Raw genomic sequence first — 19,313 nt, 5'->3', positions numbered from 1 at the left:
AAAGTTATTTTTTCAACTTCTGTTTTTACAATTGAAAGCGTGAGTACAAATTTGTATGGACAATTTGTGTACACGCATTTAAATGACTGATTTCTGCAATTTGAATGACTATTTAAAGTCACAAACAGTGAGAATTTATCAGTTCAATTGTTAGCGCTGAAGCTTTTTTCAGCTTGTTTTTCGAACGTATAGACTGAAAAAATCTCTTTCATCTGTTCAATGATATTCAGTGGCGTTTTCTTGTTGTCTTCATCTTCTTTTTCACTGAAATTTAAAACATAATCAATGATTATACCTCTAAATTCCATTTTTTTATTGATTATCATAGTTAGGTTGATTATAAAAGCATTCAAAATTGCTTAATGGGTTTGTTTGAATTTTTAAAATAAATATAGTAAAAAATGTAAAACAAAAATGTTTTTATAAAATATTATTTGAATAAAGGTACACTGGTGCCGGTGAAAAACAGCAAACCCCATTAAATGTTACATAATATTATAAAACGTAAAATTTAACATTATAGTTTATTATAATTGATTAAAATAATTTAATCCAAAATACAGTAAATGCTACAAAAAAAGTTACCTCTAATATGCGAAGATATTTTAGACCAAAACTAAAAATAAAGTTCTCAATAGAACAGCAATTGAAGTTTTAATAATTTAAATTAACTGCTCTTAATATAAAAATATTAACACACCCTCCCAAATTTATAAAATTAATATAAAAAATAAATATGTTATTAACAGTAGTATTTTGCGGATTAAAATAAAACACAAATTTAAAAAAAAAAGAAGTACAAAAAGAATATTACAGTAGGAGGAAATATAAAAATGCCAGAAAAATAAGGATGCTCGCAACTATTGGTTATTTTCAATGTTAAAAATAATAAGTTCACAAAATGTATATTCTCAAAACTTATAATTGTTTGATTGATTTGTTTGAATTTTTATTTTTATAATGAGAAAATGGTAACCAAATTTTAATCAACAGTCAATTCATTGTTGATATCTATCAATTTCGATTAGTTCTTCATTATTAACTTTCAAGGGTATATCAATATTACTATAACTAACAGTAACTTCAAGAACATGTTGTAAATGGCGTGTTTGATGTTCGATACAAACACGATTATAAAGCATTCTGGACATAGATGCAGGTGTGTTAATATCATCATAAGTACAAGCATTACCGACTGTTATTCCAGATAAAAAGTAATTCACATAAGACTATTTTGGACGGTCATTTGGTCTGTAGTCAACACATGACGACTTTTCCACAATGTCAACTTTTTCTTTGGTATTGTCCGGAGCAGACAGTTTGGACATCAACTCAAGATTTAAAGCAACTGCATTTGTATAATATGGTGTACTCTTGAGTGAATCTTGCAGCACTTTTGATGTCGACAAAAACCTCCATTTACCATCAATAAATCTCAACACCATCCGCCTCTTTCAAAAGTAGAGACAATGTTTTTATGAGTGGCAGAAGTGTCAATCGAATTCGTGATTTTTCAATTGTTTTCATTAACACTTAAAAGGTATAGAAATTGCGTTTTTGGGAAATGATGTTCAAGAATAACAAAATTATTCAATTTTATAATGTTTTATAATAATTTATATAAAATAGTAAAAACTTATAAAATTAAACTAGTCTTAGCTTAAAAAAATGAATGGCGGTTGAAGTCAGAACGGACACTTTTTTGTCTGCTTGATTTTACATGTCCAAATAATTTAGAAAATATTTGCATTTGTTGCATTTTTGACAAGCCCCTCAAAGTTAATTTCTCCATTAACCGTTATACCTCTATTTGTACAACTTGTTGAGTTCTTAAAGCCGCACCAACCCTGGGTTCTTTTAGTTTTTTTGTTTAATCATATCAACAACACCAATCAACTTACATTGTTAAATATACTTTGTTTCGCTTCAGTCACATGTTCTTTTATTCTACCAAAGAATGAGTCGAGATCAATATTATTCGACACGTCGTCGAACACGTGTTCAAGCATTAAAGCAGCTTTAAAAGTCTTTACATGTTGTCGCGGACTTTGTCACTTATCAGCTTTGTCTCTAGCTGCTATTCTTCTTTTCTAAATTTTTTTCCTTCGTTTTGTCAAGGCTTTTTGTATTTTTTTGTATTATTGAAATTTTTTATCAAAACTATTGAAACTATTATAATATTATTTAATACTTTTATATTATTTTTTTAGTTAAATTATAGTAAATATAGGGTATGTTGTATTTCAAAAAATAATTTTAAGTTCTATAAGAAAAAATCAAAAAGGTGGACAAAAATATGTCTTTTTTAAAAATTAAGTGTTAAAATCCTCTCCATTTTTTTGTTCTACTTTTTTAGTGCGTCAGTTGAAGTGTTCGTGTGATTGGAAATTTCTTTCAACAAATCTTCCATTGCTTCAGAAAATCTTTCGCGATCATCACTCTTGTAATCACTTGACACAGTGAAAACTCCATTTCCACGAGGTTGCTGGTCAATACTAATTCGTGTTGCAAATAAGGGTGTACTATTACTCTTGTTTTTTAACACTACCAAATAGACAAAGGTTTAAAGATTGTACCAAATGAGAAGTATGAGGCACATAAAAATAAATGGGTATATTGTTTGGTTCACACATTTCCCCAATATTTCAATATCATAACCAGTGAAACCATCCATAGTGATCAAAGATGGGGTATTTATATCTAACCAATATTTAACTCTTGTTGAAATGATAGTTGGTATTACCCTTTCTTCAATCCAAGTTGTGAATATTTTCTTTGTGGCAAATCCAATCTCAAAGTAAAAGAAATATAAATCACAATTTCGTTTGGAGGATTCAACAGGAACGTTTTTTAACCCAACCACAACTGCTGAATAACAGACTTGTCCCGATAAAGATATCACAAACATTACAATTGTGCGTTTACTACCCCTATTATAACAGATTCGTATTTTTTGGCATCAACTGTTGATGGCACCAACAAATTTACATTTTTGGATCTGCATAATCTTCAAACCCGATTTCATCAATATTAACTACCATTTGAATTGGTATACTACCAAATTTTGGAAGTTCCAAGTAATTAAAAATAACATTTGATGGGTCAATTCTTAATCTACCCATATCTTCTGTTAGACCATCTATGTATTTTAAATTCATGTGAGATAACAACCATTTTTAAGGTGTCTTTTTTTCTTTTGTTGACTGTGTTTTTAATAATATCATTTCGAATGATTTGAGTGTTATTGCCAAATTATGAGTAGAACAAAATAAATAAAATGATGAAAAAACGAGTTCTGTTAAAGGGGAAATTAAAGAGCGCCTTCCAATATAATTTTTACCGTCAATTGATTCTTTGTTATAATAAAAAATTGTTTCGAAACGACACCGCGGTTAACAATTAATAAAACAGCGAGTGATCTTTGTCTACATTTATTGTTGTGTTTATATTTATTATATATTAACCCATTTTGTAATCTCATTGTGGCTCCTCTTATTTCGTTTAACAATTCTATATCTTTTTTATTGTTTCATAAATCATTCTCGGTTTTGTAATAAAGTCTTTGGTTGTTGTTGAATGTTCAACTTTTTCAAACACGATTGACCATTTCCTGTTGGATTTTTTGTTAATTCCTGAAACTGCATTACAATTTTAAAATTTAAGCAATTATTTATTAAAAATGTTATTTTTTGTATTTTAATAATTTGTAAAATTGAATACAAAACAAACCAGTAATTGGTAAGAAAACCTTATGTTATGTTTAATGTTAATATAAAATTTGGACACATTTGACTGCTAGTATAAAGATTTTTATACTAAAAATAACAATAAAATCAAAATAAAAATAAATTTTTAGCTTTTATAATCATATTTACAATCTTTAACTCGTAGTTAATTTATTATTTAAATATGTATTTTATTGATAATATTGATGAATATAAAATATAAAATATATTTATTTATTCAATATGACATATTATATAAATTAAATCGGGGCAGACCTTTCCCACCCTCACCCCGTTTACCAAAATAAAATATTTGCCGCGAGTGTTTTTGAAGGAATCCACTTTTCAGCCACTGTTTGTGCGTCCCCATGTCACCCACTTTCTTTGTCTGTACTGTGTGGACGCGGATGTGGTTCCCCCCGCTTGCGGGGGGGGGGGTCAGGGGGGATCCGCGCCAAGGGAGGACTTGGAAAGTGGGTGAAACGGTGCACAAACAGACTGTTTGAGTGCGGGCTTCAGAGCCTTCTTTTCAATGCTCCGTCTCACTCGGTTTCCACTAACTCGAGGTGAATTTTCGGCATTTCTTGAATTCGGGAACCAGACCTAATATTATCCAAACCGCCCATTTACTATAATTATAATTAAAAAATTATAAAATATAGTAAATTAATTCTATATTTAGACGGGGTGAGGGTGGGAAAGGTCTGCCCCAATTAAATCAATATATTAAAAATGTTAAACCAAATATAAATTGAAATTTGAAAATAATAATAAAAACAGATTGTTCAAAAAAATTTTTAATTATTATTTTTTGTAAATGTTGTCTTTAAAACAACAACGTGTTTCAGAGAGTAAACATCTCAATTTAACTGAGACGACCAAATATGTGTGCATTACATTATTTAATTCAAATAAATTTGAACCAAATATATATTTTTATTGATTTACTTGTACTTTTAAAACTGTTTTATTATTTGGGTATTAAATTAATTTATCTGTGGGCATATATTATTTTTTATCAAAGCATTTTTCGTATGCATTCGGCCTTTTTCATCATCACCAAAACTGAAATAATTTATAATATAATTTTTATGAATTAAATCATTTATCATGTATTGTTTGTATGTCTTTGTGTTTATTATTTTCATTATCAATTTTAATTGGACATTGGTATTATTTTCACAATTTGTTGGGTGTTTCAAACAAAACTCTATAAGGAAAAACTTACTAAATAATTGCCTATGTGTTGTGCAAAGGTGTTTTTACAAATATTTATCATGATGTTCTTTATATCATATTATTCATTATATAACAATAATTGTTTAATTCAAAAAAATCATAAACTTAGTCAAATAATTATGAAAACACTGAGTTATTAAATATATAATTTGAATAATATTATTTAAAATATACACTTTTAGTGGTTTTAAAAATAAATGAGTCATTTCAATTTTAAAAACAATCAATAGTATATTTATTACATTTATTAATTACTTTATTTAATTAGATTTAAAACCCCATAATCTTATTCCTTATGATTCAATTAATTCAAAACATACAAACCATCAGTAAGTGTAATTGAATTGTTTGTATGGTGGGTTAAGTATGAATAAATTTTTGAAAACTTTATATAATTAAATAATTATAAATTTGTAATATTTAAAAATTTTAAATAAATCAAATTATTTTTAATTCTAATAGTTTATTAAATAATTAATATTTAATAATAATGAGTAGTTAAATAATAGGAATAATGAATGTTTGGTGTTAATAATTTTTAAATACCTAATAAAAACAACGACAAATAATATTTATTTTGATATATTTTTTGTTATCATGTTTCAACTTTATTCACAAAAGACATGTTTTTTATTTTTTAGGGTAATTTTCCCATATTTTCAATCATAATAATCTTATTATAATAATTGTTTTGCACAAATAGATTTTTTATTTCCAAAAATACTTATTAGGGTAATTTTCCCGATTTTTAATCAAAAACAAAAGCCGCAATTAAAATGTTTGTTATTTTCGATGCTTTGTCCTATTTTCATCCGCCGACACGTGTCAGCCACAATTAGCTTACCGATTTTTTGGCGGGCTAAAGAAAATTGGTCAATCGTGTTTCAAATGAAATTGGGAATTGTTCAATTTGTTAACTAGATAGACTTTGTTTGGTGTAAATGTAAGTTTTTTATCAATGATAAATTTGAATAATTGTTTGTTATCTTTAATAAAACATGGTGTTAACATTTCACCAAGTTTAATTGGTTCCAACACTCTTATATTGTCGTTTTTAGTGAAACGGGCGGTAATGCTGTTGTTCCATATAAGTATTATTAGTTCTGAGTTTTAATTTTATTTATAAGTTTGTTAAAATTGTTTAATAAAATATTAATTATTTTAAGTTTTTTTCAAGACCCACATCCCAGTTAAATTACTATTTTTATAATTACTATAACATTTGATAAAAATAATTATCTAAATAATTAATAAAATGAAAAACACCAAAATATATTTATATTTAGATTAGCATCCTTTTTTTTCAGCATCCAATTTTTTTCCTACTGTAAGTTCAAAAAATAAATTAACAACAATATTTTTTTTCTTTTAGCTTTTGTTATATTGTGAATATTTTAAATATTATTTATATAAAGATCATCAGATAATTGTCGTACATTTAGTTTTATATACTTTAATGTATATTTCTGTTTTTAATTTATATTAAACCCATATTTGATTGTTCAGTTAATTTCTATGGAAATAAATTTATTCATATTTTTTTAGTTTGTTTAATACTATTATTATAAGTCTATGACAATTTTCTGGTTACCTTATTTTTTAATTTTTTGGTCTTTTTTTACTTTGTTATAAAATTTCTTTACCTTCTTTACAACCTTCAATTTTGAGTAATAACAACTTCTTTCTGTTTACCAACTTCTTCTTTTCCTCTTTACGTGTTTTCTGCTACTACTCGAGTTTTTTCTTTGTTCTTGGATCTCTTTTTTGTTTAAATTTTTTTGTGCGTTTTTGCAGTTGAGGGTTTCTTTTTACTTATTTTGTCATTGCTTTCACATATGAAATTAGTTATACTAACTTCTCTTGTATTGGTTAAAATTGTTAAGTTACCCACCTTTATTATCAGTTCCGTTTGGACTTTCACGAGTACTTTCAAAAATTTCTTAATCTTTATTTATATAATATGTTCAAAATTGGAGTCCAATTTGTACACATATAATTATAAAAACACTTTCTATTTTTTTAGAAATATAAAATAAAGTCTGTTTTCTATTTAACAATATTGGGGTTTTACTATTATTTATAATAACAGTATTATAATTTATAATAAAAATAAAGTGGTATTTCTAAAATATGGTTTGTATTTTATTTTTTTGTTCTTTTTATAAAAGTGCGCTAAAAATAACAATAAACGAAATTGCTTGACAACTGAAAAATTAAAAAGCCAAAACGAATGATATGTTGGTCTTGAAATGTGAATATGACGAAATAAATCATGTCAACCAGGTTATTCAAAATGAATAAAATGTCATATTTGATAGAGTAGACACGTCAAATTATCATTTGGGTCAAATTGAAGACGACAACAAGTGATTTGGAAAAAAGTCAATGCTAATGATTTGTTTATCATTAGTTTTAATTAATGGCAATTTTATTAATAGTTAATGGATTTTAATTAGCGATATTGAGTATAGTAAATAATGGTTTAATATTTTCGGTCTTGTTCTTTTCTTTGTTATATTTTTAGAATATAGTTAAATAGAAAACAGACTTTATAAAATATCTTAAAAACAACCCTGTTTGTTACCAAAACAGCCCCACTAATAATTTATTTAACACTCATAACGTTAAATTGCTTTTTATGGTTATAGTTTTTATGTATTTTTAAAGTGACCAAATCGTTTATAATTAAAGAATTAATTTATCACAAAAAGATGAATTTGAATAAATAACGTGTTGTAAATTAAAATTCAAAAAAATAATTTGTCTTTTAATTTAATATTACGTTGTCAAACTTTGTGTTGTCGAAACACCCCATCCCGATTTTCTTAATATGTTCCAAATTGATTGTCTTCAATGATACACAATTATCAAAACAGAAAGGAGGGAGTTCTGTTATTGAGGACGGCAACACAACTCTTTCAAGTTGTGTTGCACAAGCAAAACAAAAGTCTCCAATATTAGTGATGTTATTTGGTATTTCGATTTTGGTGATTGTTGTGTTGTTAAAAAACGCTCCTTCATCAATCCGACGAACCTTTTTATCTTTTAAAATATCAATTCCAAAAATCGTCAAATCGTTAAATTTCACTTTTACGTTGTCACAAACAATTTGATTTTTCTCAAATTGTTTATAAAGCGTGTAACTGACTTCTCCATCATAAAATAAAACATTTTCGTTTTCAAAAAGTATCGAATTAAGTGATGTGCATCCTTCGAAAACATCACTTCCAAATGTTATGTTTAAATGTCCCAAATTGACACGACAAAGCTTAGAGCAATTCATGTAACATCCATCTTCGATTGTATTTAGCAATTTTGGGAATGTGACGCTTTCGAGTGAAACACAGTTTTTGAATGCGAATTTTCCAATTGTTTTCAAAGTCTTTGGTAATATGATTTCTCTTAAATTGTAGCACTTCATAAACGTACAATGAGGAATACTTTCAACATTTTCAAAACTGTCAAATTTGACAAGAGAATTGCAACCCCAAAAAACGCCATTTTTTAAATGTTGAATTTTTGGAACACAATTTAAGTTAAAACAATTCATGAAACACTGCGAGTTGTAAACAACTTCTTTTGACTCACAACACACATTTTCAAGTGAATAACAATTTGCAAAACACCTTTTCCCAACTTTTTTGAGACTTTTTGGAAAGGTTATATTTTTCAATGAATTACAATTAATAAAGACTTCATCTCCGATTTTTTCTAATGTGTTTGAAAATGTGACACTTTGTAGAAATTGCGCACCACTAAAACAATATCTAGTGACTTTTTTCGTAACTAATGAGATATCGATTTCTCTGAGATTTTCACTAACAAAATTACATGTATTAATACATTCAATTTTTGACGGTATAACAAATTTAGTAATATCACAATAAGATTCTGAGATGTATTTTTTTAAATTGATAATGTTCTTTATAATCACATTTTTATCAACATCGTTGATGCTTTTAATAACAGAATAATCTATTTCTGTGCCATACAATTCCAAGTCTTTTGATGTTAAATTTACGTTGTTAAATATATACCCAAACGCCTTCATTTGAAGATAAAACGCGTAACTCACACTAACGGTGTCAAAAAGGTACTTTTTAAATTTTTCAATTGTGTCGCTTTTACCATTTAATTTGTGTAAATCATTAAAAGAATCATAAAATGTTATTTTAGTAAGTTTAGTGCACCCAACAAAGATGAATTTTTCAATCTTTTTGATTGTTGTTGGCAATACGACTTCACATAGATTGGCGTATTTTTTAAAATACGGAGAACATATTTTTGTGACACTCGATGGTACTTTTATTTTTGTACTATCAAGAGGAAACTCGACGTTGTCATCTAATTTAGCTGTATTAAGTGTCACATTACAAACATTTTCTTGATCTTCAGTTTCCATTTCAATATCAAAATGACGACCATCTTCAAATACAATTGATTTTAAATTGGTGCACCCCACAAAAACATGTTTCCCAATTTTTGTGACACTTTTTGGGATGTAAAGCGACGTCATATCAGATGAATCAGAGAACGCTTTTGATTCAATTTTACGCACACTTTGAGGTACAGCAAATTCTTTAATCAATGAATTAGAAAAGCAATATCTCTGTATTTTTGTGACAATGGATGATATTAGGATACTTTTTGCGTTGCGAACATAAAAGTCGTTTTCTTGAATCAAAAGTAAATTGTTTGGAATAACAATTTTTTCAATCGGATTGTCAAATCTGCTGAATCCAATGTCACCATCAACAACAGTAGAGGGAATGTATATCCTTGGATGTTCACTTAAATAATACGAATTTGAATCAAACACGTCCAAATCACCAAGATGGATGTAATTCGCATGATTTGAAATGGTATCCCTTGTGTCACAAAAATTGTCAAACTTGAACACACTTTCATTTACACATTTGCTTTTCATTACATTCAAAACTTCAATGCCAAGTCTTTCAAATATTTCTTTTTCATTTTCAGTTGCGATGTACAAATATTTCATATGATTAATTGGTACATTCAATCGAGTCAATGAAGTGCACTTCTCAAAACACCCCCCTTTATCAAACACAACATTCTCACCAAAAACAAGTTCTTTCAATTGTTCACATTTTTCAAATGCAAAACTTCCAACTAATCGAACTTTATGTGGAACATCAAATTGCATTAGTTTTCGACAGTAAGAAAATGCGTTAGGTCCAATAACTTCCAAATTTGCAGACAATGTGATCTTCTCGAGTGACATACAATCCACAAACGCGTAATTTGCAATCATTTCCACGTTGTCGTCCATCACAACTTCTTTTAGTTGTAAACATTCACAACACGTACTACATAGAATGCACTTTTTACCACAAAATGTAATCTTTGTAAGTGTGTTGCATACAAAAATTGATTTTTTAATAAATACGTTCTTGTCAATTGTGAAGTCTTTAAATCCGCATTTACGAAAAGCATCATGTCCTATTAAAGTGACATTTGTTCCAAAGTTCACAGAAGAAAGAGAGGTGCATCCAAAGAAACACGAGTTTGGAATATACTCAAGCAGTTCGGGGAGCTTTATCTCTTTTAAACTTTTACAATTGTAAAACGCACTATTTCCAATGTGTGTGAGATGTGGTGGTAGTACAATTTCTGTAATGTTTGAGCATCCAGAAAATGCGTTTTGAAAAATTTCGATAACTGAGTTAGGAAGTGTTATTGAAGCCTCTTTACATCCTTTGAATGTATTTTCTCCTATTATCCTCACAAAGTCCGGAATATTATCATTAAAATAAGTTTGATCTTCTCTTGTAAAAACAGAAAATGGACAGACATTAAAATTATTAAATTCGATTAAACACTCTTTTGCACTTTTTGGATAATTAAAAAACAATTTTTCAGTGTTCAGTTTTACATCAAATGGAGAAAATATTTTTTGAGTTTGAATGCATTTAAATAGGTTCTTTGTTTTTGGAGTGATTTGAATTGGATTCATTCGAACACGGTCAAGTACATTCTTATACTTTTTACATACCAAAACGATGTTAATAAAGTCGTTATATTCCTTCAAATATATCACAACAATTTGCATGGAGAAAACATCAATCCGTTTTGACATATGTTATTGAGATGTAATTATTTTCATATTAAATTGTTAAAATTAAAAATAATCTACCAAATTCATGTGTTATAAATTCAGGGTCGGCCTAGATCCAGTTTTTAAACAACTTCGTGGCAATCTCTAATACGTGTCAGTTCATTTTAAGTTTTAGCATATTGTCAACAAAAAATTCAAAAAGTTTTTTAGAGTTAAAATGTTTTTAAAATAATTGGTAAAACTATAGTTAACGATTTAAACAAAATTTCTGTATAGTTTAAATCATCATTACAATGTGTTATAATCCAGTTTTAAAGAACAAAAATTAAACAGTAAAAAGCATATGATATTATGGGATGCAGAGTTTTTAAAATCAAATAATTACATTCACTCATTATAATTGTAATGTACACAAAAGATACTTACAACCAATAAAATTTATTAGAAATAATTTTAGTGATTTCAACATAAAAATTTTATTTGAACAACTAACATACTTTTTCAACATATACATTATTGTTAATTGTAAATGTATATATATGTATATTTGTCAGTTTAACAAAGGTTTTGAATCGTTCATTTGTGTCCCTTTTAAATTATCGTATAAATTAAACAATCAAATAGAAGTATTTTCATTATCTTTTGCAATAATACAAAACAAACAATGTATTATTTTTCGAATGAAGTCAACCATATTACTTTCAAAAAAATGTAAAACTTATCTTTAGTTAATTTTCTTGATAAATATGATCATTCATAATACGATAATAATCAGTCAAAATAATTATTATCACCCAAATAAAAAAACTGTTATCAGAGCAACTTTAAATAAGTTTTATTTGCATGTATAATTTACAAATGAAAGGTTTTAACGTACAATTATATTAACACAAAGATATATGTATATTGTTGTATTCTAAAGTAATTTGAAAATAATTTTGTGTCTAATATAAATTATCGTTTTATTTTTTTTATTTTATCTTTTGGTATAAATAATTGTGTTTTGTCATTTTCTTTTTGTTTTTTAAAAATGATAATGTTATTTACCATTTTATTGTTTTTTAAGTTTTTTTCCAATAACAAAAAAAAATAGGATCTTATAGCCCACCCTGATTATAAATACTAAAAATATACTATTCCGAATAATAACATTTATAATAAATTATTATAATAATAATAATAATTATTTATAAAAAATATATTATATTTTATATTAATGTAAACTTCTTTAAAAAAAGCTATAAACGATTAATTATTATTATTTTTAATAATTAATTATTACTAATTTTACAATATAAGTTGGATTTTAATCGATCTTTGCCAAAATTTCAAAACCTAAATGTTAATACTCTGCTTTGCAGACACTAAATTTCTTTGTTGAGTCTGATAAGCATGTAATGTAGTTGACGTTAATTGTCAAACAGCTCTCACATTAGTCAGTCTTTGTGCTTTGAAACACGATATATTTGTAACACACTGATTGTAAATCTCATTATTGGTAGGTCTGTTCTTATCTTTACAAGTCAGACACTTTCTTTTTCTCTCCATTGGAAGCGCGTGTCTGACAATTAGAATCAAATGTTGACACAACTCGCATTAAAGCGAATTTCCATCAAGTTTTAAATTGTTACCAAATTTATATGAAGTACATATTGTTTATCACAATTGTTTCCACGTGTCTCGTCTCATTGTTAACAAGTAAATGGTAAAACAGAATGTGAATAATAACCAGGTTACATTTGTAGCATTTTTTTGTTGTTTTTGAGCTCGTTTCACATTCCGAATCGAATTCAAAACATAAACCATACTCTGTATTTGAATTTGTTTTTATAGTTTATTTATCAACATGTGTTTGACATATTCCGATAAATGTGTTAAACCAATTCAATTCACATATTGAAAAACATTTGATACACATGTTAATCGAAGTGTCAATATATAAAGAATTCATATTATATATAGAAAGCACTAAGGCCAATGCGGCGGGGTTTCTATTTCCAGACCACTGTTTCCGAGTTCAATTCCCGGTTATACATTTTATAACAAAAAACAAGAACGCAAACTTAAAAACAGTGATAATAAAAATGACAAAAAATCAATAACAAAAACCAATGACACATGTTTCTACAATGTCGGTTTTGTTTTCAAATCAACTGCCACAATTTGTATTAAAATCGAGAGTCACAAAAAATAATATAATTTTACACTTTAAAATGTATTACACGTATTTCAAAGTTTATAATATTATGTTATTGTTTAAAATACTCAATCAAAATGTTCTGAATTTCCAAAAATAATATAATTGGTTTATAACAAAAAACACAATCGTTTTCGATTTAGTTTTAAAATTAATGAAAAATAAATATTATTATTAACCCTTACAGTACCAGAAATCAACAAAATTTAATTTTTATTTTTTTTTCAAAAATTTTCAAAAAAACAAAATTCAATTCCAAAATTCTGAAAAGTTGACAGGAAAATTACCATTTTATAGTTCATGAAAGCCAGTAAAAATAATGTATAAACAAATAACCGTCATTTTTTTTATCAAAACAACAGAAAAACTGAATAAGTGAGTAGCAATTTTGTATTGAGTGTAACAATTACTTGTTGTTTATAATAAAAAATAATTCAAAAGGTATAACAAGTGTTAAAAATGCCAAATGTTTCGAAGATACGAAAAAGAATTAAAAAATTGAAGTTTACAGTTCATATTGTAAAGTTTTATTATTATATATTTACTATAATGACAACAAAAACGATGAATTAAAATAATTGGTTTAAATTAAAAAGTATAGTTTATTCGTTGAACCCTTATGTGGGGTTATGTGTGTTACTTGCTAATTCATTGAACATTTTCACTTTTCTTTTTGTCCCTTTAGTGTATCATCATCTCACTCTTCTTCTTTTCTGTTATATAATTTCGTTTTCGACGCTTTTATCGTTTATTTTGGTTATAGACAAAAGATATTACATCATAACAAGTATACATAAAATGAAAATAAATAAACATCAACAAACATCAGTCCAAAGCAAATAAAAGTTGTTCTTTTCACTCATTATCTACTACGTGTATTTGTTCAAATATGTTTTTTGCGTGTATATTTAACTGTGTATATTCATGAAACACTGCAGAATTTTACCCCCTCATAGTTATTGATAATTAAAATTTACTCAAAAACAAACATTTAACATGAAAGGTTTACACGTACATTTTTGAGAATTACGAATCTGTTTGTTAGTATTTGACAGAGCACATAGAAACTATAAACAAACTATTACATTTGAGTACAAAAGTTGTATTTGCGTGCTTGTGTATACATTTACCCATTCTTCGTTAACATGTTTATGTTATGTCATCCTTTTGGTGTTATTTCCATATTATTTTTCAGTTCAACTTTCAGGGTTGTTGTTTATATTTATTTTTATTTAAAGTATTTTTATAAAGTATAATGAATGTTATTTTGTTTTAAATGTTATTATAATATATTTTTTATTAATTTAATTTGAATTATGTGATATAATAATTAAACTATTATAAAACCATTATACCAACATTCATGTTACAAAAAAAAACATCCAAACTCGTTCTTATCACATGGAAGACTTGATTGTTGGTGACTACAAGTGGAAAGCAATGGGCCCCATCAACAAAGAAAAGAAAAAGTTCAAAAGGAAGGTTGCGAATGTGGGTGCTGACTATAAAGCAGAATTTTGTAATTCGACTGCTTCTGACTTGTTTTTGGGTTTTTTGACGAAAATTTAGTCGAAAAAATAACAGCATTTACCAACGCCAAATTATCAGGAAAATAAGGTAAACCCCAAATAACAAAAATAGACATTATACGATATTTCGGCATTTTACTATATATGGGAGCACACCACGACATAAAGAATCCAATTTCGAGCTTTGGAACGAAAAACACGGGAAACCAAATATTTATGGTAAAGCTATGCCCAGAAATGTTTTTCAACTTATCAATGCTAACATAGAGACTTACGATGTCACAACTTTTCCGGATGAAGTTGAGAAAGAGAGTTGTTTTATAGGTGATGAAGAAGAGAGTGAGGACAGTGCATCCGATGAAGAGGAAAATCCAGAGAATAAAGAAGAGACTGAAGAAGAAGACTATTTGAGTTGTGATGAGTGGGTCAAAAAACATCCTGTTGACCTGACCGGAGAGAAGCTAAAAAAGGATGTTGAAGTGAGACAAAAAGTAAATGATGAAGAGACTATAGAAAAAGGGTTAATCAAAGCATCAAACACGCCAAACTCAAATGACAAATTTGGCAAAATTAGGGAAGTGTTGGAAGCTTTTATTCACAACTTAGTGAACAACAAATACTTTACACCGAGCACCACACTATCGGTTGATGAACACCTTTGCGCATTCAAGGGAAAGATATGGGCAAAGGTATTCATCAAGTCCAAACCTCAGCGTTACGGCATCAAGTTTTGTTTTTTGTTTTTGTTGTAAGAATAATCAATGAAGTCGGAGATTCACGGTGTTGAGACATATACATCGGTAATTGACTTGTTGTTGATATTGTGTTTGATAATATGTTCAATGAATAACAAAAAGATGTGCTGTGATTGTGAAAGTGGTATGGTTATAAACCTACAGATGTACTGTGGAAAATGCGACAAGAAAAAAGAAAATCAAGGATTTCGTGTGACGATAGATATGGTAGCTCCGCAATTGTGTATGGGAAAGTTTGTGACAGTTGTATGCGACAACTTTTCTGCAGCTTAAGATTGGCACATTATTTGGCTCAATATGGTTCAACATTGCTTGGGAGTGTGCGAAAAAACAGAGTTGAGGTACCAGAAGAAGCCAAGCAAATCAAAAATTATGACCCCAATGATGATAAGAAGGCTACTACAAGAGAGGCAGATTCAACGGAAGTGTATACAAAGGGTGTATGCAAATTGCTTTCTTACTATAACGAAAAGAAGAAGTTGGTGCTCATTATGACGACGATGCATAATGCTAAAGAGTTGTACACCGTTCAGGAGCAAGTGAGGGGAAAGGATGGCAAACTTGTGAGTGTACACAAACCAAATGTGATAAAACAATACAATGCGACAATGGGAGGCGTTGATAGTGCAGATCAGATGATACATACTTACACTTGTAGAAGGCGCACTTCAAGATGGAATGTGAGAATACTTTATGATTTACTTGACATCGCTGCCCTCAATGCCTACAAGGTATATCATCATCACCACGATAAGGTGGACAGGTTGAATTTCCTCAATGAATTGACAGAGTTATTGATGGAAATGGAGTAAATTACTTCTTTGGTTTTATAGGTTTTATTATAGTTAATAATCTATTTATTTTCTTTGTTATTTTTCTGTTTCTTTTGTGATATCTGAAAATCATTTCTCTATATCATACAATATTCAAAGCGTTTTTTAACATATTTATAGGGGGAGGGGCTTTGCTTTTTTTTATAAAATTATTATTATACTAATTTTTTACTATAATATAATACAAATAAATGATGTGATTACATAATTTCCAAATCTCTTACTCACATCACCCTGATTCTTCGTTTTTGTATGCTTTATCATTGATTTTGAATTTGTAAGGATAGCATCACTCTACTGAGTTGGTATATCAATTCAAAATAGAAGAATTGTGAATCTATTTGTTGGTCAGTTCCTATTGTGTATCCCTGTATAAACGCCACAAACAACAAACAGTATATTCACTTCAAATAGCTATATATTGTGAAAGTGGGTGTATAGAATACAAAATCTGGTTGATAAGCGTCACTATCTTATAAGTATATACATAAAGTATACACCATTTATCAGTAAATCTTTCGTTTTCATTAATTTTCTGGTTTTGATTTTCATCCCAAAAATGCATTTTCAAAAAACAAATGCCAAAACAAAAAAATAATCAGACAAAACAGATTATATGTTACCATTTGTTTAATAATAACAAACAAATACTTGTCTTACCAATCATATAGAAAAATTTGCTCTCTGTATTCATAATACATTTATCTTTTTTTTGAAAAAGTCATATCTTTATTACTCACAACTGGAAGACACACGAAATTAAATAAACAAGGTGTCATGATCATTTAAGACAAATTTTGGTTTTACTGTCTTTATTTTACTCCTTGAGTTGTTTATGACTCTTTTTCTATTCAAACTGATGTTTCTGACAATTAAAAATCAATCTTATTCATTTATTATTAAATTTAAAGGTTTTTATTGTTTATTGAATAAGAAAGAACTAAAAAATGTGATTTTCACAAAAGTGTATTTTCTTCTTATTTTTTCAGTTTTATATTTTACTCTTTTTTGACAAACTCGAATTATTTTATTTTTCACTGAATTACAAAAAAGACAAAAAAATAATTATGAGATCACAGTGTTTTTTTGTTTGATGTAATCGCTTTTCTGAATATTCAAGGAATGACGTATCCCTTGTTTTTCAATAATAAATATTCAAATTGAAAAGTTATATAATTCATTTTTACATTCTGAAACTCCTTTTTGTAACAATTATTATTGTGTTTAGTTTAATATACTATACTATTTTTTTGATATAAAAACAAAAACTTTTTCAACTTGAAAAGAGAATAATCAGAGGAATCTTCAAGTCTCCCTCGTTGAAAAAAGTGAACATTTTTTCAATAAAAATACGATTTTAGGTTATAATTTACTATTAAATTATAACATTTTAAATTATTTTTTACTAATAATTTTGTTTCCTGGTATTTTCCATGGTTGTTAAAAGTTTAAAGCGTTTTTTTGCATTTATTCTCTCTAAAATACACTCAAAATGAATAAGATGAAATTAAGTATACATTTTTTGGAAATTCCTGGTATTGGAAGGGTTAAAAGTATGTCACTAAAACATTGGACATTTTTTTATATTAAAAAGGCCCCGTAGCACAGCCGGTAGTGCATCGTACTTATAGAATAGAGTTATGCGAGGGTCGCGGGTTCGATCCCCGCCGGGACATTTTTAATCATCGATATATTGGTCTGTTGAAAATCCCAATTCGAAACTTAATAATTATTTAAAGTATAACCAGATAGTAAGTATCTTTTGAACAATTACAATTTAATATCAAAAAGAAGTTTTGTAATAATAACAAAAATAGTAATAATAAATTAAAATAGCAATTGATTAATTTAACTTTTTTGTTGATACTTGTTTGAAACATGATTATAATTGATTGTGTATTGAGTATCACACTAAATAATCCATTGATTTTGTTTTATTTATGATTTATATTATGTGAGATAAAGCTTCATTAATAATTTTTAAATATAAGAAGCATTTGTGGTCTAAGGGCAGAATTCCACCCTTTTAAGGTGGAGATCCGGGTTCGAGTCCCGGCAAATGCATTTTGTTTTATACACAATTAATATATTTTGGTTTTTTATCATCCAAAATAAAATAACGACAACGGCAGGATTTGAACCTACGCCTCAAATGAGAAATGATTTCGAGTCATACGCCTTGGACCACTCGGCCACGTTGTCTCCTTGATATTTGTTTTTTTAGTTATTTATAATATTTTATTTTCATCTATTATAGACTTTTTGGTACTTTAAGTTTAATAATAAAAAACGTGATTAAAATGTCTACCATTTAATATTTGGATAATAAACCTTTTTAATTTAATTAAACCTTGAGTATATACAGCATAATTTAGTGTAATTCAAATTAGACAACACTTATTTTAGAAAAACTTTTGTTTTAATAAAAACTGGTTTCGTTTTTAAGGAAGTGTAAAATTTTTTAATTTGTATGTTTTTCTAAAAATATACATAAATATGTGCTGTTTTATTTTGCTTCCAAATTATTTTATTAAATAAATAACCAGATTCAAATATTGAAGATTTTATTTTAAAACACTGGATTTTTTAATATTTTAAATTGTTTAAAATCTGATAAATAACCAATTAAACCTCTTTTTGACTTGCACACAATTCAAAAAGTGGTTTGATTAAAAACGTCAATTTGTCAACTTAGATTGTGCAATTTTTTAAATCTTTTTGAATGAAAAAAACAATCTAGTTTCCGTTTTAAATAACAAACAAGTTTTTTTATCAACCTTTTATCTATAATTCTTTATTATTTTTCTTTATTGGAAAAAGATCTGGATAATTAAGATAATATTACAACAATTTATACCGATTTCAAAACGTGTTGTTGAAAATTATATTTTGTTTGTTTAATAAATAAAACTCTATAATTCGAAAGTTTTAATAAACAATACTTTTTCTTGATATC

The 19,313-nt window shown here is 27.3% G+C and overlaps 3 protein-coding genes across 3 annotated transcripts; 2 read left to right on the top strand and 1 right to left on the bottom strand.

Moving 5' to 3' along the window:
• Positions 1-7,412: 7,412 nt before the first annotated feature.
• Positions 7,413-11,064, bottom strand: EIN_127160 (hypothetical protein; the record flags this gene model as incomplete). The annotated part of the gene is made up of 3 exons (XM_004256251.1): positions 7,413-7,466; positions 7,513-7,561; positions 7,757-11,064. The coding sequence occupies 3 exons, from the start codon at positions 11,062-11,064 to the stop codon at positions 7,413-7,415; spliced, it is 3,411 nt and encodes a 1,136-aa protein (XP_004256299.1).
• Positions 11,065-14,996: 3,932 nt separating this feature from the next.
• EIN_127150 (hypothetical protein) lies at positions 14,997-15,521 on the top strand (the record flags this gene model as incomplete). The annotated part of the gene is made up of 1 exon (XM_004256250.1): positions 14,997-15,521. The coding sequence occupies one exon, from the start codon at positions 14,997-14,999 to the stop codon at positions 15,519-15,521; it is 525 nt and encodes a 174-aa protein (XP_004256298.1).
• Positions 15,522-15,682: 161 nt separating this feature from the next.
• Positions 15,683-16,336, top strand: EIN_127140 (hypothetical protein; the record flags this gene model as incomplete). Its single annotated transcript, XM_004256249.1, has 1 exon — positions 15,683-16,336. One exon carries the CDS (start codon positions 15,683-15,685, stop codon positions 16,334-16,336), a length of 654 nt encoding a protein of 217 aa, XP_004256297.1.
• Positions 16,337-19,313: the final 2,977 nt, after the last annotated feature.

This window comes from Entamoeba invadens, assembly GCF_000330505.1.
Source record: "Entamoeba invadens IP1 unplaced genomic scaffold scaff_1105074725115, whole genome shotgun sequence".
In the NCBI taxonomy this organism is placed as follows: Eukaryota; Evosea; order Mastigamoebida; family Endamoebidae; genus Entamoeba; species Entamoeba invadens.
The sequence above is the reverse complement of the archived record's forward strand: the minus strand, read 5'-3'. Positions and strand labels throughout refer to the sequence as shown.